Source organism: Poecilia reticulata, chromosome 23 (assembly GCF_904066995.2).
Source record: "Poecilia reticulata chromosome 23, P_reticulata-male-v2, whole genome shotgun sequence".
Classification (NCBI taxonomy): Eukaryota; Metazoa; Chordata; class Actinopteri; order Cyprinodontiformes; family Poeciliidae; genus Poecilia; species Poecilia reticulata.
In genome coordinates this window covers 9,986,467-10,011,539 of record NC_088852.1, presented here as the reverse complement: position 1 = coordinate 10,011,539, position 25,073 = coordinate 9,986,467, and the positions used below count along the sequence as shown (strand labels likewise).

At 40.1% G+C, this 25,073-nt stretch overlaps 1 protein-coding gene across 4 annotated transcripts; it reads left to right on the top strand.

The window, feature by feature from the left end:
• The first annotated feature begins 1,811 nt into the window (after nt 1–1,811).
• On the top strand, nt 1,812–23,025 carry waslb (WASP like actin nucleation promoting factor b). Of its 4 annotated transcripts, XM_081604097.1 has the most exons (12): nt 1,812–2,245; nt 9,691–9,825; nt 9,925–10,011; nt 10,376–10,472; nt 12,245–12,268; nt 14,650–14,836; nt 15,211–15,253; nt 16,372–16,525; nt 16,861–16,878; nt 18,246–18,772; nt 18,861–18,969; nt 21,927–23,025. In XM_081604097.1, exons 1-12 carry the CDS (start codon nt 2,141–2,143, stop codon nt 21,989–21,991), a joined length of 1,551 nt encoding a protein of 516 aa, XP_081460223.1. In that variant the 5' UTR covers nt 1,812–2,140; the 3' UTR covers nt 21,992–23,025. The 4 variants fall into 4 exon arrangements, with proteins under 4 accessions (XP_081460223.1, XP_081460225.1, XP_081460224.1 ...); XM_081604099.1 differs by lacking the exon at nt 12,245–12,268; XM_081604098.1 differs by lacking the exon at nt 16,861–16,878 and having other exon boundaries at nt 1,813–2,245.
• The last annotated feature ends 2,048 nt before the right edge of the window (nt 23,026–25,073 follow it).

Genomic DNA, 25,073 nt, shown 5'->3' with positions numbered 1-25,073 from the left:
AAAAAGTGGGGCTCTGACACACTTCTGCACTCATCTATATATAAACATGATAACCTCTCATATGTATAACAAGTAAATAAAGCCACATACAGATAAAACTGTGTGGGGACTGAGCTGTGTTGCTCATGTATTTTTCTCTAAGTGCTGAATCTGTGTTGAGTAATAATGGAGGCAGGAACAGGCTCGCTTAAACATGTATCTGAGTGGAAATATTTGTTCAAATGGACTGCCAGGTGAGATGTAATATTCATCAGGTTTCAGGAGGGGTGCATCAGAAAACGGTTTTTAAATAGTTGGCTGCTTGTGATGTTGGGGTGGTGCTCAAAATTAACAAAAGGATATCAGAATTTATATCATGCAGTCATATTAAGGCGTATCAGTCAGCCTGCTATAAAAGAAAAAAAAAAGAAATCGATTACAACTTAATGTAACTTGATGTCGGTTTTAATAAATTCATAACTGGGAAATTTACAAGAGCCACTGCCCCCCAGTGCCCTCCTTTTGGCAGTGCCTCTGATTTGAGGTTAAAATTCCTATTGTGACAAATTAGGTTTTCTTAACAGTGACAGTAACAACCACAAAGATTGGTCGTGCGTTAACAAAACAAAATGCTTAAAGGCTACCTTAAAATAAGGTATGGGATTACATCAACACAAAACTAGACAAAAGTTTTTGTTACCGATTGTTTACCTGCTGATTTAAACTAAAACCTTCACGGTGTAAACAGGGAGCAGAATTACAAAACAGAGAAATCGATTACAACTTATTGTAACTTGATCTTGTAACTTAATCCACCCCAAGGTGGATTATTAAAAATATGCAAAACCATACACACTGCCTTTGTTTAAAGGAGTTGCCTCAACATATCTGATTCAGAGCTGACAAATAGTCTCATGTTCTGAAAATTTTACAGCTTCGCCAGCAATTTTGTGAGTGACCAGTTTAGTAAAAAAAGATGGGGAATATTCAAAGGTTTATAACTGCCCTAACTGCCCTAAATTAACTGCCTTTATAAACTGAATACAGCACAACTAATAAGAGATTTCTTAATACATATTTCTATTACAGTTACCATCAATGGCCAACTGACTTTTGCCTATGTGGCTTTTATTTCATAAACCAAAGCTGGTCCCATACAATCAGCCCATATCCACATGTATGTTGGGTGGGTCAGCTTGACCCAAATATGCACTTTAAAGCATATGTCAGATTAGGCCCTCTAGTCCTTGAGGCGTAAGTGGAGCATTAATAATTTTTCTTTGGTTTAGTTACAGGCTATTTATAGTTGGTTGAAATGCAAGTAACATTTCAACTGAAGAAAAAAAAAATAATAATAAAAATGTTCCAATTTTCAGCAAGGAGAACCTTTCATCTTCCAGACATTAACCGGAGAACCTTTAATTGGAAACTTTTTTTATTGCAGGAAGATCATTAATCCTTCTTGCTGTACTTTCATACACGGATACGCTTACGGTTTTATATCTGCATCCGTTCAGGGTTTAATAATTCCCTTTTCGCGAAGCTTTATGACATACGTACGGCTTCACCTTTTTCCTTATCTCCTCCCAATTCTGTACACATTCCTGTCAGAAAAAGCCACTGGCGGATAGGATCAAACCATCTGTGTGGGTGGCTCTTTACGTTTTTAATCTACATGCCGCGACATAATGTGCTGTGGGCTCCCAATTAAATAGAAATAGATATTATATGGCTTTACTTGGATAATTTCGTTATTTTTAAATGCTATTTTAGTGGCTTTTTAAATTATCTTTGGACACATTTGGGAGACTTGCCGCCCCTGTTCCCAGATTTTGGACTCGCCCTAACTCTGCCATGTTGGATGGAACTGGCTCAGGGCTCCTATAACGGCAGTACTTCCAAGGAAAGTTTTCACCTCGTCCCAGCTTCGTCCTGTTGTCCCAGTTTTGACCAGGTTTTGAGGAGCCGAGAGACGCCAAAGCTACATTCCTGCACCGTGTTCGCTTTCCCTTACCTTTGTCTCGGCGGAGCGGCGGAATACTCCCGCACCGGCGTGAGGAGTCGGAGGCAGGCCACGGATGACCGAGGGATTGTTTATGTATCTTCCCGGAGCTCCTACAAGCAGTCAGCGGGTGCAGACTTCATAAACTGATCCCTAATAATGAGTGGACACCCGTCGCAACGGCGGCAAAACAATGTCGGCTCCTTAATCTTGTCACAGCAGGACAATGAAAGCCTTTTTAACTACCTTGGGAAGAAATGCATCGTAAGTTTGTCTTATTAAATTCGCGTATAAGGGCTTGCTAAGAAAAGAAAAATGGCTAATGCTGCTAACTTGTGCCGTCATGAGAGCTGATTTCCAGCCTGAGTTTGTGGCCTGCGATTTTAATTGTATGTTGAGGCTACAAAGTTGAACAGCTGGTTTGCTTTGGCAGTCATTGGGACCGTGTGGAGGTTTGGTTGAAAAGACAACTTTTATGCCATACGTGTGTATATATATATATATTGTGTTTGTTTCCACTGGGTTCAAATCAAAGTTGGGAGCTGGAAACATCCAGGAAATCCTGAAATTCCGCTGTCAGTAGCCTAACCGCAGCGAGCCCGGAGTTAACACAGCCAGGGTGTCGGAGCTGTTAAACCCATCAGCGGAAAAAGGAGTGATTTCGGTGCTCTCCTTACATAACGTGGCTGAAGCCTGCTTGTTTTCGGGAAGTGTGCGTCCACCGAGAAGAATGCGCAGCGGAGCAGAGCTGAGTCGCTTTAAAATTCTCTCCCCCAGTGCAAGGCAAACCAGTCCCAAAAATAATAATAATCTGGGAGTAGCCTCCACGATGACTTCAGCTGGGATCACAATAGTGCAATGTCACGATTCAGTTTATATGAGATAATCCCTTATTACGCAAGATATTCTCATATTCATGTCCTCGTTGTCAGTGGCCGGGGGTTCTTGCATGCATGCATGCATGCATGGCCCCCGGTGTGTGTGTGTGTGTGTGTGTGTGTGTGTGTGTGTGTGTGTGTGTGTGTGTGTGTGTGTGTCCCTCTCTTTCTGTGTGCCCCCTTCCACCAACCCCAATCATCTCAAACCACAAACACACACACTGGTTTGCCCAGCCGTCATCTACCTTTAATCCACACATAGTTATCATGCTTCTATCCTCTATAGACATGGAATGAAAACGCTATAAAAATAATAACTATTTGTCGTCACGTCAGGTGTTATGGTTTTGCTAATTGAATGGAAGCAATAAAAACAAGGTGCAACTGACAGGTGACTCTTGACAAGTTCATGCTGCCCTCATTTTAATGCCACCCTGGACAAAGAGCAATGCTGCATATTAAAAACAGCTAAAACTTCTCTATCTCCTTCCTTAGGCAGGAGGAATTTGTGTGTTTTGGCCTGTTAGGTTTATTTATCTGTTTTTAAATTACTTTTCCCCCAGTGAGCTATCATCAGTTGTTTTTATTGGAAGCAGCAGCAAGGCTGGTTTTTCTTTTTCTTTCTTTTTATCCGTAAATCGTGCCTACATGTTGACATTTTTGTTTCTTCCAGGTTCAATTTCATGCCTCTAAGCGAACTATTATGAACTCATGTACCTAAACCACGGGGAATCTATTTGATTTGTGATCGTTGCGTATTTTTTTCATTTAATTAGGAAGATGAGTCATAAAAATCTCTTTTATATTTTAGCTTCACTGTATATTTTTCTCAAGAAGTGTCGTTATCACACTGTTTCCATTTATTTTGGTTCTAATTTCCTTTTGGGTCTGGTGGTTGTTAATTATTGCTCTCATATTTCTTTATGTCGGAGTTTAAGTAGAATATGGAAATTGGGCCTTCAAATCTTTGGTGTCCAGAACCGTCCAGCAGTTTACGAACCAAGCCTGTTTTGGACTCGGGTTTCCATAATGTTACAAATCTAGATATTCTGTTTGTGCAGTTAGTAGTTGATACAAGTAAAATTGGTAGTTGATACAAGTATCAACTACCAATTTTGCAAAGATCTATTTGGAGTGAAATATTTATTGGTTGTTCAGTTTTTATCTGTACCACGGGAAAATTTTTTTTTGATTTCTTTACGGCAATCAAAGATTAATTGACTCCATTTGTGGAAAATAGACTAGACAATCTAGACTCTTGTAGTTTCCAGATGGCTGCCCACATTTCAAAATGCAACATGTCCAACTACAGCTTGGAAGAAAAAAAAACTGCCTTTCTGTTTTCTGCTGAACATCTCACACTCTCTAAATGAACACTGTTCTTCTGTAATAGATGTTTGTTGGTGCTTCCTCTGACTTTGATCTGTAAACACCTCACCGACACTAAAAGTGGTTCGTTTTACTTTGTAGCAAATGCCAGCCAATTGTATTTTGTTTTTTTTGTCAGAAGTCCTGAACTATTACGTGTTCGCTAATCTGAGTTTCCAGTCAGCAAGTCGAGCTAAAAACATCCTCCATTTTAGGTCGCCAGCTAAATGTTTCAGTGTATCCTTTAGACTTGTTCCAAAATCTGCAACAACTTTCTCCCGTTTCTTTTGTGTGTGTGTGTGTGTGTGTGTGTGTGTGTGTGTGTGTGTGTGTGTGTGTGTGTGTTTCTGTATCGCAATCTTCATAAATGGTTACTTTAAACGGACTGTGTCTCTCCACGGACTCCCTGATGCAGTCAAGCTGTAGTCGGATTTGGCAGCCGTCATCACAATTTCAGCCCCGACCCAAACCAACCAGGACTGGGATCGATACTGTACTTCCAGTAGAAGGCGCAGTCTCTCTGACTCTGTGGCATTTCATTGGATATAAATTACCTAGTTACTCTGGGACATTTAGATCAATGGTTATCATAGCAGCCTAAGCATGCGCTGCGGTTTGCCACTGCTAACGTTTAGTTAATGATTTAAAGTGTCACTCCTGTGTTGGAATAGATCAGAGAGTTGGCCGAGAACGAAGTAGCTTTTGGACTTTAGGCGTTAATGGTTAGACCGAGGGAAACGCTAGTGAATTTTTATTTATTTATTTTTTAATCGGTTAAAAACCCAGGCCTTCCATACTTGGCGCGTGCTTCATACATTTCTGCATTATTATGGCCTCTTTCCTCTAAAGGTGGATGCCTTCAGCAGTTTGGGACTGACTGAAATCAGGGCTCTCCATCCATCTTGGGCCAACCCTGTGAACTCTCTTCTTCTCTGCTTGATTTTAGTCGTCTCTCTTCTTCTTTGTGAAAACGGATTTAAATTAATATGTCTGTGATTGCCTTCCGCTGAACTTGATGAACCAGCTGCGGAGGTTATTCAGTCGATAAAATTAGTGACATTAGAGGGCGGGGCTCCGATGAACGGTTTTATCATCAGGCAGTCTAAAATGCATCATCCTCAACATGCATGTGTCGGTGAACTTAGCTTAAAATGGAAAATTACAATTGTTCTCAATGCTACTAAAAATGAACAGCTCTGATAGACATACCGCTTACTTATGTATTTATCTGGTCTGTTATTAAAACACACTTAAGTGCAATATTATTATTAATTATTGGAATAACAGTGAAGGTTAACTTGTTTGTTTTTGTTTGCTTGTTCATTCTTTCCCTTTATCTTGTAAAGTTCCCAACGTTTCTCCTTAGCTTTAGCATCTCGGAATCTGAAATGCACCTTTAAATATTTGCTTCAAGGTTCAGGAAAATGCCTTTCAGCTATTCTGCTGGCATGCAAGATGTGAATGCAACATGTTGCACGCAGTCGGTCACGTTGCACACAATAAATTTGCAAAACTGATTTTTAAAAAATATATAGTTTATTGTTGAGCTTTATTAGTTGGGCTTTGTGCTCTGGAAGCAAGTCTGCAGGTGAACTTTTCTCCAAATCTTTCAGCCAGCTTACTGGCAGTGCAGTAAGATTACCCCTTTTTTTTTTTTTCCCCCTTTTATTACATTATTTCCTCCAGATTGACCTCGTTAACGCGCACTCGAGTGACTTCACAGTAAATGTGCATTCAAAGGTCCTTTACTGCTGCTTCCCAGCTGCTTTAACTCGGCTTGGTCTCGGTTAGTTCCTCATAGCAATCATTGTTTCCTGTAATTGTGCTCGGCAAAAGGTCCTTGAGCAACCGAGAAAAGGCCTCTTCCTCTTCACGCAGACGCAGGTTGACCAGGCGCAGGTAAACCGGCCGGGACTTCTCTGCGTTTCAGGTGTACGCAGAAACGTTTTCCTGCCCCTCTGCTTAAGAGAGCGCACGTTTCCCCATCTCATGACAGGCTTGGCGGAGCCTGCATGAGGTCACACGGTGAAATGCCTCGCCTCCTTTGTATTTTCTTTTTTTTTTTGTTTTGCATGAGCACACAGGTTTCTAAGGCGTGTCCCTGCAGCTATGTAACCTGTTTGAAATCCAGTGACTGCGTTCCTCCGGCTTCCTGACTGTGTTATCTTGCAGCATGTGACGGAGACGTGGAATCGGGAACATTCCTTCCAGTCCCACGCTCTTGTCGTCTCATGCAGCGAGACAAAGTGTGTGTGTGTGTGTGTGTGTGTGCGTGTGTGTGTGCGCGTGAGACAGAGTGACGGATGTTTGCGAGGGGAAGACTGGAAGTGATTGACATTGTGTCTCCATACTGGATCTAATTAGAATGGCCAGCAGTAAGTGATGTCCTGGCTTGCAGCATGACTTCACATTATGTAATGTACTTATTATGCAGAAAATAAGAAACACAGAATCCTCTTTAGTGTGTGGCTTTGCCAGGCAGAGCAGCTCTGTTAACATTTCTTGCTACTATAAATTATTATAGTATGACTTGACTTGAGTTTAGTTTAGTGCTTAACATGACTTTGGTTTTAAATTTCTGCTATAATGTACTAATTAACCTCCCCAGAATCCAGGCAAGAATTTTTTTACCTGAAAACATACTTGAGTGCGTTTTATAAAACTTTTAATTCAGGATTTATTTCATAGGTTGATGATAAACTTGCCCCTTTTTTTCTGGTAATGTTAGAATTTACATGCATTTTTGAATCTTTTGAGTAATTTTTTATTTTTTTTAATGCAGTGGGTTGTAGGCTGAAAGGCTTTTCAACTCAGTGTAGCGCATGGCTAATTAGCATATGTGCAATATACATTCATAATCAGATCAAGTCTTTCTGTTAGACCTCCTGAAAGGTCTAAAGTTGTAAATTTAGAAATCTTAATACATGAGACGTGAGATGCTTATAAAAAAAGCATTCAGTAAAATATCGTGCGTAAAAAAAAAAACTGTATAAGAACAAATTGCTTTTACAGCTAACAAAACAATAAAATTCTCACCACAGTAAACCTGTTGAATTTTCATTAAATACTTTTGGATCCTTGATTTTTAGCTACTTTTGTTTATAAGAGCTGCAGTTTGTAACTTTATCAAAGGGCAACAATGAAAACAGCTGCGTACCGGGCAGAAAAACATGTTGTTTTTGTTTTTTCATAGTGAAGTCCAGCTCTTTAATTGACATTCCAGACACCCACCGGTACACACTTCAACAACGAGCTCTCTGATTGGTTTGGCTCATTAGTATTCCTCCTGCTGTGTTCAGTATCAAAAGCGCCGTCTTACTCGGCAGAAAGGTGGAAAGGGTCCAGTTCACTCGGCCTGTGTGTGTGTGTGTGTGTGTGTGTGTGTGTGTGTGTGTGTGTGTGTGTGTGTATGGACTGCCTAATCAGCAGTTAGGTCCTACAGGAAGTCCTGTGGTCGGCCTCGAGATTTTTTGCCTTGGGAGGGGGTCATGGAAGAAAGAGAGAGAGAAAAAAAATCAGCTTTCCTCTGCTTTTTTTTTTTTTTTTTGCTGTTTTTTAAAAGGCTTAAAGGTCAGCCAAACTTTCCGAGCTCCATTTTCTTAAATTCCTTTCCTGGTAGAGCTGGACCTTTCGAGAGCAACATGTAGGTAGCCATGTCGCTTTGAGTAAATAAGGGCTGACTGCAGGGGTTTCTGCTCGGTTGCATCACTGGATTATCGCTGTTGCATGTTGGAGAAGTGGAGTGATAAAGAGGCCGTTTGCTGCTGAAACGGCGGCTTCGCAAGCGAGTGATATTCTTGGATTTATGGTGATGTCACATTCACAACCCCCCTCCCCCCCTCCGCTCCCCTCTGCTGTCTTCCCTCCTTTCCTGCTGCCTTCGGGTCTGTCAGGAAAAATCAGAGCTTCATAAACAGATGAATCACCATTGTGTTGCATGAAAAAATCACCGTAAAGCGACTACATAATGTTGCTGGTAGGAATAAAAAGAACATGTTGGCTTCTGTGTCTACTCAGTGTTTCACTCTTTTTCTTTTAGTTTGATTTGTTGAGCAGTTTATGAGAAGATGTTGATGTAAGCAGTAATTCCTGGTACCAAAGGCCCCACCGGGTTTTTCCTCTCTTGATGCTTTTGTGTGTGTGTGTGTGTGTGTGTGTGTGTGTGTGTGTGTGTGTGTGTGTGTGTGTTTAGTGACTGAAACCGGAGCCCCCCTGTGAGAGCAACACCCTGCAGCCGCATGTAAAAACTATAGGAGCCTAATCTGGCCCTTATGATCTCGTCTCTGTGTGCTCTACAGGTGTGTGTGTGTGTGTGTGTGTGTGTGTGTGTGTGTGTGTGTGTGTGTGTGTGTGTGTGTGTGTGTGTGTGTGTGTGTGTGTGTGTGGACTCTGAAGCTAGCTCCTGCCGCGTAATGGGCCAGAACAGAACCACATGAATGTGCTTGAGCAGCAGCGTTGCGTTTTGTGCGCCGACTTCTGCAGAAGGCGTTGCTGCGACGTCGACTTTGCTTATCCGTGTAATATTTGTTAGAGGAGGTTAAAAAGGTTAGATGAGTTCTGGGTTTCAACGCCTGTTTTTGTGTCCTTCGATGCTCCTCTAAGATCAATTGTTTGATGATTTGGAGAGAATCGATTAACAATTGAAATCTTGTGATGCTAAAACCTGACAATATTTTCCAAGCTGTAGTGAGTCTAATGAAGTATTGTCCGACTGGGCTGGGTATTTATATTTTCTATAGCGATGATTGAAGATAAAAATGCAGTAGATAAATATGTGGCTTAATCAATCTGATTGTTAGGATACTCACAGTTGACTATAAACCTCAACATCCTGAACTTGATGATTGGCCGAATTGTCCATGGATTGACATGACATTTTTCCATTTTTATCCACGTACTTATGATTTAAAGTAGGAGTGGGTGATAATGGATTTAGAATTTTCATCATCATATTTTGCAATATTTTGATGACGATAAAAATTATGGCAAAACAAAATATTTATTGCTACTTTTTTAGGTAACTGCACGTGTGATAACGACAAATCAAAGTTCTTATGATGATACAAAACATTTATTTATTAGAACATTTATTTCAGCTGATTTCTTTCTACATTCCTTCCTCCTCCCTTCAGCGGCGTAATCGCACCGTAAGGTTTTTCTGACCACCCGGGTTTGGTCAGCCCTGCTCAGAGGAATTGTCCACAACCAGCGCTGCTGCTTGCGTCCTAACATAAGGGCCACCGGTTTGACTCCTGTCATTTCTCAGAATGAATGACCTCACTCTGAAACGCTGCTGTTTTCAGCACGCGCCTTTCAATGAATGATTCAACTACAAAGAATCAGCAGCAAGCGTTTCATCACTGCTGCATCCGCTTTTTTTGTGTGTGTGTGCGTTACTACATCTGCTAGATAATTTTCCATGTGGAAACGACCCGGTTAGTGATGCGTGCTCTTCCTCTCCAGACGTTGTCTTCAGGAGTGGTCCAGGTGTACACGGCAGACCGAAACGGCAGCTGGAGCAAAAGATGCTGCGGGGTGGCCTGTCTGGTCAAGGACAACCCCCAGCGCTCCTACTTCATCAGGGTCTTGGACATCAGGGTGGGTGGAGATATGATTTCGGCACAACCAAATCAGTGGACGGTGCATCCACTGACGTAAAGACCAACTATTTATTTATTTATTTTTTTTATCTCACAGGACGGTAAGACGATGTTCGAACAGGAGCTGTACACCGGCTTCATTGATACCCTGCAGAGACAGTACTTCATCACATTTGCTGGAGATGTGAGTTGCCCGTGTCTGTTTTTAAGTTTTCATTTGAGAGATTCTGGTTTTCACTTCTGTCAGTCTGTCATGTCTCGTGCTTATTTAGACTTTTTGTCTAAAAAATAAAATAAAAAAATTTCGTTTTCCAAATAATGCTAATTAATAATTTTTTTTAATGAACAGATCAAATTAAGTGTAGACAAACAAACATTCCACTCTGCATATGTTGAGTGAAGATCTTCACACAGGCTGTGTGTGGGATTGACGGAGCCGAGTGCTCTCCCTGTGCGCATAATTAAAAATAGGTTGGTGTTCAGCTGAAGCTATGTTTTTGTCACATTTGTGTGTGTGTGTGTGTGTGTGTGTGTGTGTGTGTCTATAGACGTGCCAAGTGGGTCTAAACTTCGCCAGCGAGGAGGAGACCAAACATTTTCATACCGCCTTAACAGATCTGACGGTGAAAAGAAACAGGAAAACAGGTACCACCTTTTGTTCGTTGATCTTCGGCGACTAGCAAAAAAAAATCTATTCACACGCTTTGAACTTTTTCACATTTTCTCATATCGCGACCACAATCTTCTAGGCGTTTTTACTGGGATTTCATGTGACGGCACAGCACAAAGTTGTTTGCGAAAGGAACTACTTTAATTGTTTTCAGAAATAACGTCTGAAGAGTGGCATGCATATGTATTCAATCCTTAATTATGAGCCACTCTGCATCAATCTGTTACATAAAATTCCAAATGTGGGAGCATTGTGAAAAAGTTCAAGGTTGCAGATACTATTTCTTTGAAACAATTGCAAGATTGGGGATATTTTCAATGCAACTCGCTTTTAAAAAAAATCTGATTCCAAGCTAAATCATGGCGCCTAATAAATGCAATGAAATACGATTGTTGACTTGTAATTACTATGAAAATAGGAGCACAAATTAAATGCATGCCTAAACTTTTCTCTCTCTCTCTCTTTGATGCACTGATCTTGGTAAAACTGACCAGTTTTTTTTTGTTTTCGGTAGTTTTTAGTTTCAGTTCAATTTAATAGATTAATTTGACACAGAGTGATACATTTCAAGTACTTGTTTCTGTTAATTGTGACAGTGGTGGCTCATAACAACTCTGCTAATAAGGTTATTTCTCAGCACTTAAGGTGTTTCTCTAAGTCTTTCACCTTATCAGATCTTTGACCTTCTTTTTTGCACCTTAGGAGTCAGTAAAGTTGAGTTAGACATTTTGGATTTCAAATAACGATATCCAATGTTTGTTTGGTTTTTGTTTTGTTTTTTTAGAAAATTTGACTGTAATCCAAGTGGAATAAAAATATTTTTTTAAGTATAAAATTTGGAAAATTGGTTTCCAACACCTTCCACAAGCAGGATAAGCCAAAGAAGGTCATTGCTGAAGACTGACGAGTCAGTCCAGTCGTCTATTTAAGCTCATTTTTGGAAAGTTGAGTTCAGCCAAAACCAAGAACACCAACAGGAATTGATGCTTAAAAGACATCACTCTGCAATGAATCATTTTTTTATTATTATTAAATTACCAAAGCAATAAAAGAATCTTCCTGGACTCTTACTTGTTGAGATGCTCCAAAATAATTTTTTTTTTTGTATAATATTATTATAGGGATATATTGTCTCTGACTAACAACAACTACTGCTCTCAAACAACAGAGTGAATTATTGTGGTGTTTTCTTTTCTCAGACTTTGGACTATGCTCTGTCTAATCGTTTCCTTCCGACTTCTAATTCGCGTGCGCTTTCATAAGCTTATGAGCACTTTTCCATCACGTTTATCATCACAAGCTCAATTAAAAACTTTTTTTTTTCCTCCATTCTGCGGCTTTTATTTCTCAACCTTTTTATCTGGTCCGCTTTGAATCTTCTGCGTTTTATGACTAACGCCATTTCCTGTTGCACCTTTAACCACTTGAAGACAAACTTGTATTTTTTTCGAGGTCATCTTTTCCACCTCGCCTTCGCTTGTTGCTTATTTTCTATGTTTTAAGGCGAGACTTAAGGCGAGGTGGACGATTGTTTTCTAGACGGTATGGTCGTCTCCTAAATCGCACCAACTAAAATGTTCTCACCAACTCTTCTCCACCTGCTGACTCCTGCACTGACAGTGATGAAACTTCTTGCTCTTTTTTTTTTTTTCTTCTGCGCACACTTTGGCGCTCGCTTTCTCCTCTAATTAGTAGAAGGACGTGTCAAATGCAGCGTTGTAATGATATGATTTATTTGTGTTCACAGAGAAGAGGCGGGACCCTCCAAATGGTAGGCTTTTTACTTGTATGTTATGAAATGCTCAATGATCAAATCTGGATTCATCGTTTTTACCTTTGACTAAATGCTGCGTTCTTGCGGCGCTCTTCGCTGACGGGTAACAACTTGGTTATTATTGCCCCCTTGTGGTTGCAGGAATCCATTACACCAGTAACACGATATAACAGCCATGACCTTTCAAGCCGTATTTGACACATTTGAATGCTTTTCAAAAACAGACGATCAAAATAGTGGCCGAGTGCGATATAGCCGAGATTCATGTAAATCACAGCTGGTTCCTCTAGTTTTGGGGGAAAACTAAGGGGAAGTATTTTGAACTTTTATGATTTTGTTTTTGACTCTTTGATGTTTTGGATAAAGAAACAAAATGTAACATGAGCCAAAGATGAACATACAATGCAGATTTTGAATGACTTTTATTCATAAGGGTGTAAAACTGCAAGTTTAATTTCATGATATAACAAACGAGGAATTGGTTTGGATTGGATTATTTTTTCATTTTTTTCCCTCGAATGAAATCATCACTTCAAAATCTGTATTCTATATTGAGTCACTTTCTATTTGTCTGGCATCCGAGTTCTGTTTAATGATCAGCAACATTTAAGAGAGAAGTAGATAAGTAAAAAAAAAAAAAGAGATCATAATTTGTATTGTAAGTTGGTATTTTAACAGACTTAGATTTTCAGAGCTGAAGTTCACCTAAATGTAAAAATTGAGTTGCATCTCTCGTCTCTCATAGAGCTGTTTTCCTGCCTATTCTGTTTTCATTTTCCCATCATCCTCCAGCTGTGGTCCTTTTCTACTACTTCCTGTTCCAGCTTTCCTTTGCTCGTCAACGACCTCGGCTGCTCTTTCCCCCTTTTCTCATCATTTAATCCATCTCTGTTTTCATCCCGTCTTGGTCTCTCTTACGCTGTCTGCCTCATTTTTCTCCCATCCCGCAGCTTCGTCGTGTTTCAGAAACGTCACAGATTAATATGGGATTATGCCCTGGACGGGTTTTAATAGTTACATAAAGGCCAGCAGCGCTCTGACCAGAATAACTATCTGGGATTAGATACATTTGCGTGTTTTTGCGGGGTAAGACCAGGAGCTGGCTGTAGCGAACGGATGGATGCTGGAAAGCCGAACGGAGCGTTGTACTCCGGCCGGCTTAGAGTGAAGTGGGATGGATGTCCGTCTGCTGTTGGATGGCTGAATGTCGGCTGTCTTTAAATCTTTCTGGACGCTTTGCCTGCTTGACGTCTTCTACCACTTAATTTTTTTTGACCTGTAAAGGAAGACCTGAGATCTGCTTCTTGCATCAATGTCATTTCTTTTGATCGGTTCCAAGAGCTGCCATGATGTTCTGCACAACCTTTCTTTCGGCCCCCTGCGAGGAGCTTCTTTCTGAGGGTGGGGTCGGAGGACGAGCGGCTCCAGCAGCTGCTGCTGGTCCCGATGCTGCTGGTGGGTTGGGTCCAGGCTGTCTGTCTTCATTCCACTGCCTGGTCCTCCCTCAGGATGAACTCTACCCGTCTCTTTCTGACTCTTCCGCTCGCACGGAGGAGCGAGCTCACAGCCTGGCGGGCAAAATGCTGGTTGACGTTGGGTTGAGCAGCTGCCGAGAAGGCGGGCGAGTTTGGGGAAGGGCGGGAGGGCGATGCGCTCGTTCGGCATCACCACTGCCCTGCTTAACTCCCAAATGTTTCCGTAAAGCGAGTTCAAGAGGTATGTGTCTGAGAACTGACACGACACAATTTGTTTACGTTTTTATGACCAGTATCTTACGAAAACTCAAACATTTTGCTTCCGAGACAATGCGCATGTTACATGAGACCAATTAAAATATTGTAATCCTGCTGATGCTGCTGTACCTGAATTTTCCCTTTTGGAGGATCAATATACCATTCTATTGTAAAGTGCAGTCCGCTGAAGAGTTTGAGGGAGATTCCCAACGTGTGAACTGCAGTTGGAGTCGATGCTTTAAGAGTCACTGTTCAAAGACTTCTCCTGGGTTTACGGTCTGGTCGGTGGATTCTTTTTGGCAATGAAGTCCAAAATCAGCGCAGCAATATTTTATTGAACTCTGAAACTGAATTTCGTCATAATCCTCAAATGCCTGAAGTATGTTTCTGTGTGTAAAGTGAATATCATTTGACTTTTTCAACACAGAAGCATCTTAACGTATCGTGTTTTTTTTCTTATGAATTCTAAGACTTTGCACTTCCACCAAATGCAGATATGCTCTGTTCTCTCTGTGTAACGGTAATAAAAAATATCTGTGCTAATATTAATTGGACTATACCTGAAATGTCTAAAGCTTTCCTTTTCACCATCTTTTCTCTCATTTCCCAACATTAACGTTATCCATACGGTCGCCGTTTCTCCAGGACCCGCGTTGCCCATGGCGACCATCGACATCAAAAACCCAGAGATCAGCAACTCGCATCGTTTTCACAACAACTCTCAGATGAACAGCCTCGTGCACGGCTCCTTCCCCAGGAGGATCAAGAAGGAAAAAGTGAAGAACAAGAAGAAGCTGACCAAGGCTGACATCGGCACACCCAGCAACTTCCAGTGAGTAGCCGCTGGCGTCGGCGTTGTTGATTTAGTTCCTGGTAATAACTGATCGACGCCGTCATAAAATGCCCAGTGTCCTGATGGCGTGTATTTAATGTTTGTTTGATCTAGTCTTCATGTTATCCAGCCTTCCTTCAATCCTTAAAGTCTTCCTTTCTTGATGAAGGAAGGCAACTCTTTTTCATGTCTCAGGAAAAAAATCTGGTCAAATATAAAATGTTGCCTTTAAATTGTGTAGAACATCTGTGCAATCACTCAGTTGTTACAGGCCACAAAAGAACCAAATATTACTGTGAACAGCTCTGGCTGTTAACTTTTTTGCCATTAATCTGACTACCTTAACTTGCATTTCTTCTGCTTCTTTCTTACAGGCATGTTAATCACATAGGATGGAACCCAAACACCGGCTTTGATGTAAGCAGCATTGATTCAGAGCTCCCGTTTGCTTGCGCGTCTTTGGTTGTGAAAGAGTGCGTGACGGGTAGGCCGTCTCAAACCGCATCCAGTCGGGCAGACGGATTATTTAAATGTAATATCAGCTTCTAAACGTTAATCTGAGCTGCGCAGGCAAAGAGATTTCAGATGGAAGAGAATCATCGTGCATCCGCATAATCTATAGCTCAAGTTTCAGACGTACCAGTGGGTGAAACCGCTGAATTCAGGAAGATGGATCACAGCCTGCAAATGAGAAAATTAAGCCCAGGGAATTTTCGCTTAACAAATTAAGGAGTCTTTTTATACATGGCTCTGAGCCAAGAGGTTTATTACCTGGTGAATTAACTCTTAAGGTATAGATGAGCTATTTTTGCTCCGTATTGATAGTTTAGGTTTAATTTTTCTTTGTAAAATCAAAGAGCTTTTAGTCTATCAACTACTTTCAGCCATGTGAGCTCATATACAGATTTCTAAAAAAAAAAGTAGAAACATCGGAACGGGTTCCAATAACCGTGAATTGTATCATCATCAACATTTTATAATGTGGAAAGAGAAAAGCTCCTCAAAATAGTGTGGTATTTGTCGAGCCGAAAGTCAAGGTCAGAACATGTTCCAACACTGGCCACTAGGTGGAGGAAGAGCCGCAGAAATAGTTTTTTGATGTAGTCGGAAAGTTCAGCTCAAAATGTGAAGCAAGTCTTCACAGAAAACGTCACCAAGGTCAAATACTATGTCAGACGTTATGTTCACGTTACTTGAGATAGTGATGATGCAGACTTTTATTTATTTATTGTAGGAGAATCAGATTACATTTGAGTCTCTTTAGGTTTCATTGTTCAAATTAGATATTTTTTTAGTTATGTTCATATATTTTTTTTCTTTCTTGGGTTGTGGACGGTTAGTTATGCATTTACAAATGTCTGTATAACAGTGAAAAAAGTATTCATGCCCCTTAAATTCCAATCTAACTAAGCTTGAAGTATGTTTTGGAGTTTTAACGATGGGTATAAATGTTTTGGTTTTTTTCCCTGTCAACTGTGTATCAATGTTTTTATTTGGTTTTGTCTGTGTCCCTTTTCTCTTTTTGCCTTCTCTAGATGAACAACCTGGACCCGGAGCTGAAGAACCTGTTTGATTTGGCCGGCATCTCCGAGGCTCAGCTGAAGGACAAGGAGACCTCCAAGGCCATCTACGACTTCATTGAGAAAAATGGAGGCGTGGAGGCCGTCAAAAACGAGGTACGGAGACAAGGTAAGATGGCAACCGCACTCTCTGCTCTACACGTTTACGTGGGATCTAGATTCAGACTGATTTTCTGTTAGAACGAGGCAATTAGGGGTGAACAGCCGCTGAATGGGGATGGACAGTTGTACTCAATAGAGTTGAACATATTGAAATGTCTGGTAATTTCGGCGACGCACTTCACAAAGTGAAACACACATTTCTTTCTTTAAGTACTTTTTAAATCGCCTCATTAGAACAGATTGACTGTATGAAAATGTTTTTTCAGGATTATGTGAATTTCTTTGAAGTGGGCCGATTGTCTTTAGCTGACAATCTAACTGGTGTGGTGGTTTCATCCCCAGGTCCGCCCAGGTGGAGCGGTAGGTTTCTGTGCATGACCGGCTGTGGAAGCTAACTGTGACGCTGCATGTGCAGTTATGCTAAGATTCCACCATGAGGCGTTTTGCAGTTCCTGCAGAGGTTCTGTCTGCCGTGTGATGCTCTGCCACCAGACTTCCTGAAATACATTTTCTGACGTTTTGTTGAATAATTGCAGAGCGTCTCCTTCCTTGGGATCTAAAGAATTTCAAACTTCTGGTTGACTTTGTTTAACTCTTTGCATGTAGATTGGCGTAAGAAGGAGTTTGGTTTTATATGGTGGAACGCAGTAAAAATTTTGTCCCATTATGACAACAAACTTAAAAGTATTTTGGGGGGATTTTATGTGATAGAGCACCAACACCATGAAGAAGTGCGCAGTTGGGGAGGGGGAGGATGGTGATTCATCGCTCGCAACATTTTTTCCAAATGAAAATCTGGAAAGTTTGCATTTTTCTTCAATCACAAGTCAACTTTTGTCTGCAGCTTCAGTTTCAACTCTTGTAACAGCTTTGTATGTTTAGAGGCTGAAACGTTTAACATTCGTTTTTGTGAAATAGCTCACAAAAAAAACGATAGGATTCAAAAATGTCAATTTTCAAGTCTTCCAACATTCGATTTAGGTCTGGATTTTGTGGAATGCCTGTAGTACCGAAAATACTTTGATGTGAAGTGCAGCACTTCACCTCTAGCTGTATGTGTAGGCTTGTTTTCCTACTGAAAGCTCAACATCTGCTCTCTCAAGATTTTTGCTTTGCTCCCTCGAAAAAGTTTATTTTTTATTCTTTCTCGCATTTTCACCGCACTGCGGAAATTATGTGTTTACAGAAAATGCAGAGCTACTTTCTTCAACAAGTGGGGGTTTTTGTGGCTAGGACTTGTTTCATCAGACCAGAGCACCATCTTTCATGTTTGCCTCGCCTCCTACAGGACTTGCAGCAAACGGGAAACTAGACATATCGTTGCTTTCTTACATTTGATGAACGAAAGAGCAATAGTTATCCTTTGTGGAAGGAAACGGATCAAGCGCCGTCTATTCTATCACATAAAATGCCAATAAAATACCTGCATTGTTGTGGTTGTAGTGTGACACGGTTGCTGTGTTTCTCCGTTTTACTAACATTGATATGAACTCCAGCTGAGAAGGCTGATCCTGTATGGCTTAGTTATGATTGCATGGTTTGGCACATGTAAGAGCTGCCAAACATTTCAGTCTGTCAAATGATGAGGATCCTCCTGTAGTTGTCACAAAAGGGGGGGAAATAAAAACTAAATAAAATCTGGTTGTTATGGTAACTGTCAGTGACTTCTTACAGACATGAGGTGTCTGTTTTGATGATCTGTTTGTTTTTTTTTTTTGTTTGTTTAGCTCCTCCACCGCCTCCACCCAGAGGTGGCCCCCCTCCACCACCCCCACCCCAACATGGCTCCGCCCCTCCGCCGCCTCCTCCGTCCCGGGTGGTCCGGGGCGCCCCGCCGCCTCCTCCCCACTCCAGGCCTCCCGTCTCGGCGCCCCCGCCTCCGCCCCCGTCCCGACCGGGCATGTCCGCCCCGCCGCCTCCACCGCCCAGCCGAGGCGCTCTCCCACCTCCCCCAGCCCCGGCGCATGCCTCCCTCCCCGTGGCCCCACCTCCTCCCCCACCGCCGCCGGCGGTGGCCAGCAATGGCGCTCCTCCGCCCCCGCCACCTCCGCCGCCTCCCGGACCTCCCGGGCCTCCCGGACCACCTCCTCTGCCCTCCATGGAGGCTAACGGAGGGGACGGCAAGTCCGCGCTGCTGAGCCAGATCAGAGAGGGAGCGCAGCTGAAGAAGGTGGAGCAGAAGGAGAGGCCGGTGTCCACCGGCGGCAGAGACGCGCTTCTGGACCAGATCCGACAAGGAGTCCAACTGAAAGCTGTTAGTGTTCATCTGTCGCACGCGCCGGAGCCCAGCAGCCACGCGTTTCACGCAGAAACTCATTTATTCTGGTTTCCCGTCTTTACAGAGGGACGATAACTCCGAACAGACGTCTGCTGACTCGGCACCGACAGCGGGTATCGTCGGGGCGCTGATGGCCGCGATGCAGAAGAGAAGCAAAGCGATCCACTCTTCGGGTACATACAGATTATCACAAACTCGTGTATATGCACCTCCATACAGAACATTTTAATTTATCTGCAGTAAGGGGAGCGAGGATTCTAGTTTTGAAATTAAAGTTGTGTAGGAACCCTTTAGTGTCTCAGTCGTTGAAGTCTTTGCTCTTACACACGTTGCTCAGTAGAGGGAGTTTGTAGATTAATTTTACAGATATCCTCTGTGTGAGATTGAAATATTACTTTCCAAATCTGTCTTTTTTTTGACAAAAGTAACAATGACTTTTATGTAGTTAGGTTTTTATATATGCAGCTCTAGGGATAAAATGAAGAGATCACTGCACTGAACCCCACTGAAAATCTCATTTGGATATTCCACCAAAAATACTGATTTCTGAGTTAAAACCTTAGTATTGCTGCTTCTAAGGGAATATAAACTTGTTTACTTTGCAGTATTTGAGGTATGAAAGCACTGCATCTTTGACCATTTCTCATTTTCTGCAAATAAATACTACATTTTTGCTTGGAATTTCAGACATGTTGTCAGTAGTTCATGGAATAAAACAGTGTTTCTCAACATTTTTTGGGCCAGTGCCCCCGCAGCCTTTATCCAGGTCCCTCACCAAAGAATTTGTAGGCTACTTTGCACTGACTATTATTTTATTATTAATATTACTATTGTAGATGTTTTGATTTTTATGCTTCTTTCTGTATTTATCATCAAAGATAATTTCACAGAGAACAAAAAAGCCATGGGAATAGAAATTATTTTTCACAGGCGTGTACAAAAAATGCAATGAACATTCAACTTAAAATCAGTAGGCCTAGCAGCAGCCAATCAGAGTAGAAAAATATTATTATTCTTTGCCATTTTCTAGTTGTTAAATATTCCACAAAATGACCAGATAAAAGATGTACAACATGCCAGTTTAAACTTTGATCTATTTCCAAACGACTGAGCTCTGCAACATTAAAACATGGATAGAACTGTAACTACATTAATCATAGCTCTTCTTCTCTTCAGTGTTGGTCAGTTTCTGGTGGTGCAGCTCTGTGCTGCCTTCAGGAGAATGGGACATCAGAGTATCATCCATAAAATTTCACCCACATGGCATTTATTGTGCAAACCAGAGCTTTCAGTGGAAAAACAAAAGTTCCAGGTCATTTTAATGCCATACAAATATGAGACAGAAACATGGATTATATCTGTATATAGACCTGTCTATTGATTATAGATTGATAGTTTTACTGGACAGAAATTGCAAAGAACAAATCTGGTTCTTAATCAAATCCTAATGAGTCAAATTGAAAGTGTCATGGAGTCATCCTCATGACAATAACACTGACATGAAAAATAATATTGAATAAATAAATATATCAAATCTAATTATAACATAAATAAGTAAGTTATTTACTGTTATGGTCTGTAAAATATATTTATTCTCAGTATTAGATGTGGTCTCAACAAACCCATGACACTAAAACAATATTATTTTACCTTTTATCTGGAAATAGTGTCTTTATTCTTGCCATACAGTCCTCTGTATTAAGTATTGCTTGACAGGTCTTGCCATACCAGTTTATTCCTCTGTATTTACTTTAGTTTCTTAGTTTATTCTTGCATTTTGTTCTTCATTTATTTCCATTTAGTTTCCTTTGATTAGTTTTATCCTCTCTTGGTTTATTGGTATGTCCACTTCAGTTTCTTCCTGTTGCTAGATTTATTTAATCATTTATTGACCATCAGTAATCTTCACTCATCACCTGCTGCGCCTCCTAATCGTCATGTGTTTCACATCATGTGTTGATTTTTCACTGTTCAGCGTTGGATTCTCTGTTTTATACCATAATTCACATCTAGTTCGTCGCTCCGTTTTATGCTCTCCTGTTTCAGAGTTTTCCGCAATGTGCGCGTTTTTTTTTTTGCCCCCTAAGTAAACAATTGCGGTATTCTGATTATTGAAATTTAAAAGTGACCACTACCGGACCACTTACAGCACCGGTGTTAACTCTATAAAATGAACACCCTCTATCGTGGTAACACCCATCGAGGGATTTCTTTATTTAAATTGTTTCATTTTTCAGAGGAATACAAAGTGAGGGTATCGTGATTTTAGTAATTACATGTTTATAAGAGCGATTTTCTGTTGTCCTTCCATGGAAGCGTGCAGCCTTCAACCGGAAATAAAACACTTTTTAATATAAGTTGCTGCTTGACATAATCACAGAACTGCAAACACATATGTACAAAAATCCTCAATAAAACATAAAATATTTGAAAATCAGACATCAGACAAAGTGAATCACAGCAACGTCATCAGCCGGTGTAAAGCTGAACTGATGCGGTGAAGCTACCAGTAGCAGAAGCGGAGCTGCGCCAAAAAGCTACAAACACTGAATAGAAGAAGAGCTGCCATTGATAACTTTGCAGCCAAGCATGTCTTAATGTTAAACAATACCGTTTTAGCAAGTTGCTCAAAGTCTAAACTGGTATTGTTGTGGATATAAGGTGTAAAGTTTACCTTCAACCAAAGCAATCCCTTTTGTAAAAATTTCCGCCAGCGCCCCCTGCCGTCCTCTGAACACCCCCCAGGGGGCGGTACCGCCCACGTTGAGAACCGCTAGAATAAAAGAACAATGTTTATTTTACTCAAACATAAAGAGTAAAATCAGAGAAAATTATCATTTTAAGTGGTCTCTTAATATTTTCCAGAGCTGTGAATATTCAAACTATTTTTGAAAACTAAAAGTAATTTAAATGAATCATTAACGTTCAGTTTTTAGACCAGCTTCTGGTTCTTCTGATATTTTTCTTTCACATTGGAGGTTTTCTTTTTTTCAGTCTATCGCCTGAATAGTTTTAAAAGAAATAATTTATTTGCCAAACCAATTAACTCTGATCTAAATATTCCATGTTTTTTTTTTTTTTTTTACAAATTTGTTTATTCAAATATTAATTTTCTCCATTTCCCTCACAGACGATGACGATGATGACGACGATGAAGATGACTTTGAGGAAGAGGACGAATGGGACGACGAGTGAAACTTTTTTTCTTTTTTTTTTTCGCCCTCGATGACACTAAAATTTATCCCAGTCTTTCTAAAATAAAGTTGATGACTTCATAATTATAATTAAAAATGTTCTATCAGTTTGCTGTACATGTTTTTTTGTTGCCTCTATGCTTTTTTTTATTATTAATCTGTGCAATACCTCATTTAATCTATGTTTGTCAGTCTAATCCTAGAGGTCGTCTATCGTCGTTTGCTCCATCTTGTCTCCTGATGGGATACATTTTTCTTATTCTGTTGCTATGTGGCTCAGACCTTCAATATTTCCAATTGTGTTGATCACTCTCTGCCATTTTTCATATCTGCTGTCTCCTGTCACACACGATCTGACTTTGCTCCCATTTTCACCCCAATGTGCAATTTTAAACGTCTCTTAAGCATTTGAGCTGAATGTCGGCTACATTTTTTTTCCGCAGCGCTTTGAGAGGGCTTACAAGATGGCGAGACAAGTTGCCACAAAATCTTATTTGTATCATTATTAGAAAGGGAGAAGAAAAAGAAAAAGGCTATTTTCATACCCTTTTGCTCTAGTTTATTTTTACATACTCGAATAATTCTAGTTTATTGATCATATTTTCTTTAAAAAAAAAGAAAAAAACAGCACTCTGGAATATTTAGAATTCATTCACTGTGGACTGTACATTTACTCTAAACTAACGAGTCTTTTTTTTTTTTTTGCACAGATTGAAAAATCCGACTCGTTGCAGGGATAGACATTTTAGGGTTCGCATCATAATTTAAAGTGCACATGCTTTAAGTAATGTTGCCAAATACATGAGGAATTGAAATGGTAAATCATTAACACTACAAACAGTAAAGAGGGTAGCCCAGTGTTATGTTTGGGTTTTCTTTTTTTTTTTATCTCTGCGACACTACAGGTTTAATTGACTTTTGTGCTCATTTGTTTTGTTTTTTACAGTAGAAGGCAGAGTATTAATACCTGTTCATTGTAATCAGGTAATTCATCATGTGATGCTAAAATAAAGATATTTTAGTTTTGCACACCGATTCTGATGAGTCCATTCTACGTTTCTGTGCTCTTTAAACGCTGGCATATTAATTACCAAGCACGTATTGACTTTACTTTTAATTATGAGCGGTAACATTGGGACATCTATGCACAGTCAATGTTAAATTATGTAAGCATTGAATTAAGTTTTACCCTTCAAAGTGGATATGTCACAGTTAAATTGTTTCATTATTTTGCATAGCAGTCATAAAAATAAAAAAAGTGTTTATTGCAATATCCGTTCAAATATGAGGTGAATTTCAGAAATATGATTTTTGACCAGCAGTTGCATTTTTTGTTGTTTGTTTTGTTTTTTGGACAGAAGAAAAAAATGACGATGGGTAAAATTTGTAATTTGCCAACTGTAGTTTTAGTCAAAATAATGCAGAACTAATATGAAGGTAAAAAGGTGCTGGTCATTTTTACCTTCGTCCATTTTTTGTTGCTTTCAAAGAAGTGCCGTTAGCTCCGAGGCATTTTTTTTAATCATACGTGTCGATGACGGTGTTGTGAAGCCGTCTAGATACATTTTAAACACCTAGCAAGAGTAGTTAATTTGGATGTAAGCCAAAAATAGCTTTTCGTATTTCTGGTTATAATTCATTAAGTTCGATTCGGTGGTATTTGTATCATCTATGAAACGGAAAGCCAAGTCACATGGCCACATTTGCCTAGCAAAGGCTAGTATTTGCCTTGTTCCTGTTAGCAACTCGGCTACTAACCCTGACAACATTAAATCTGTTAATGTAGGAAATCTGGGATGTATTGGGAAGAAGTGATTGTTTTCTAGTGTTCATAACCAATCCATCTAGCTAGGTTACAGAGAGCCTGGCTGTATAGCCATTTAGCTAGCTATATAGCTAGCTGCATAACTATTTAGCTAGCTATGTAGTTATTTGGCTAGCTTATAAACATTTAAAATTTGAGCTTATTTCAGTGCTTTCTGGCTTTTTCAGGGCAACTTATTTGAGTAAAACATGTACTCATGTTTTGGGCTAAAAGACGAGAATTTTAATTATTTGGGCAACACCTAAACTGTAGAACAGAATAGTTGGTGTTTGTCATACATTAGCTTAAAATTTGCTAGCATTTGCCTTGTTCTTGTTGGTAAATAATCCATCAAAGGTTAATGTGAGGAGAATTTTGCATTTGTTTTGCACACTGAATATGAAGAACCAAAACATTTTGTTTACAAGAAGTCTCCCAGCAGCATACATTCCATAATACCTCCTACCTACTTTAACTGTAAGTTAATTAATGCAATGTTTCAAACTCTGGCTTAGGTTTTGGTATTGTAAAGAAGTGTTGTTGAATGATTAAGAAGTAATGTCTACCATTACTTTATTCAGGAAATTAAATATTTAAAGTCAATTGGCCTAAATGAGGCTGCACGTAATTAAAATCTCAGAAAATAATGTATAGTTAAATGACTCCTGTGATTCGAGTTTTCTACAACATATTTAAGCCATCAAAATATTTGACAAAAAAAAAAGTTAAGCGAAATGGCTAAACACATGGAAATTAGTTAAAAGCTACAAATGACACCGCATATCAATAGGAATAAATACTGAAACAGTGTAAACATTTTTATTCATAAGAAAAAAAACTGACTAAAAACATTTTTCTTTTCCCACTAACAATTGGTCCTTCTGTTGGGAGCTACTTAGCACCATAACACACTCCAAGTTCAATTAGCAGCTCATGAGACTGAAGATATTCTTTGTTGGTTTTAAATGACAATCATGAATTGTGGCATCAGTCACGTCTGCTCAAGAGTTTTGAATTGAAAACGACCTTCGCTGTAATGCTGCCAAGACACAGCAGTGTATTCTGGTAGCTTAGCTTGTAGCACGCCAGTTCCCAGTCCTACAAAAAACAAAAACAAGCTTCTGAAATGCTTATTTGAAACTTTAGTCTTATCCGGGCAGAAATAATAACTTGGCATCCTTTCCTGGTGGTTTGTTTTTCTGTTGGCAAAAACTGGACTGTCAATCTTAAATTTTCTGACGGTGAAAGACAAAGTGCCACTTGTTTGATTGAGTTCAGA

Excerpts from the sequence above, each read along its gene's own strand:
- waslb (XM_081604097.1), top strand. The coding sequence starts at position 2,141 with ATGAGTGGACACCCGTCGCAACGGCGGCAAAACAATGTCGGCTCCTTA. Across the intron at positions 2,246-9,690 it reads ACCTTGGGAAGAAATGCATC|ACGTTGTCTTCAGGAGTGGT; the intron begins GTAAGTTTGTCT and ends CTTCCTCTCCAG. Across the intron at positions 10,473-12,244 it reads GAAAAGAAACAGGAAAACAG|AGAAGAGGCGGGACCCTCCA; the intron begins GTACCACCTTTT and ends TTGTGTTCACAG.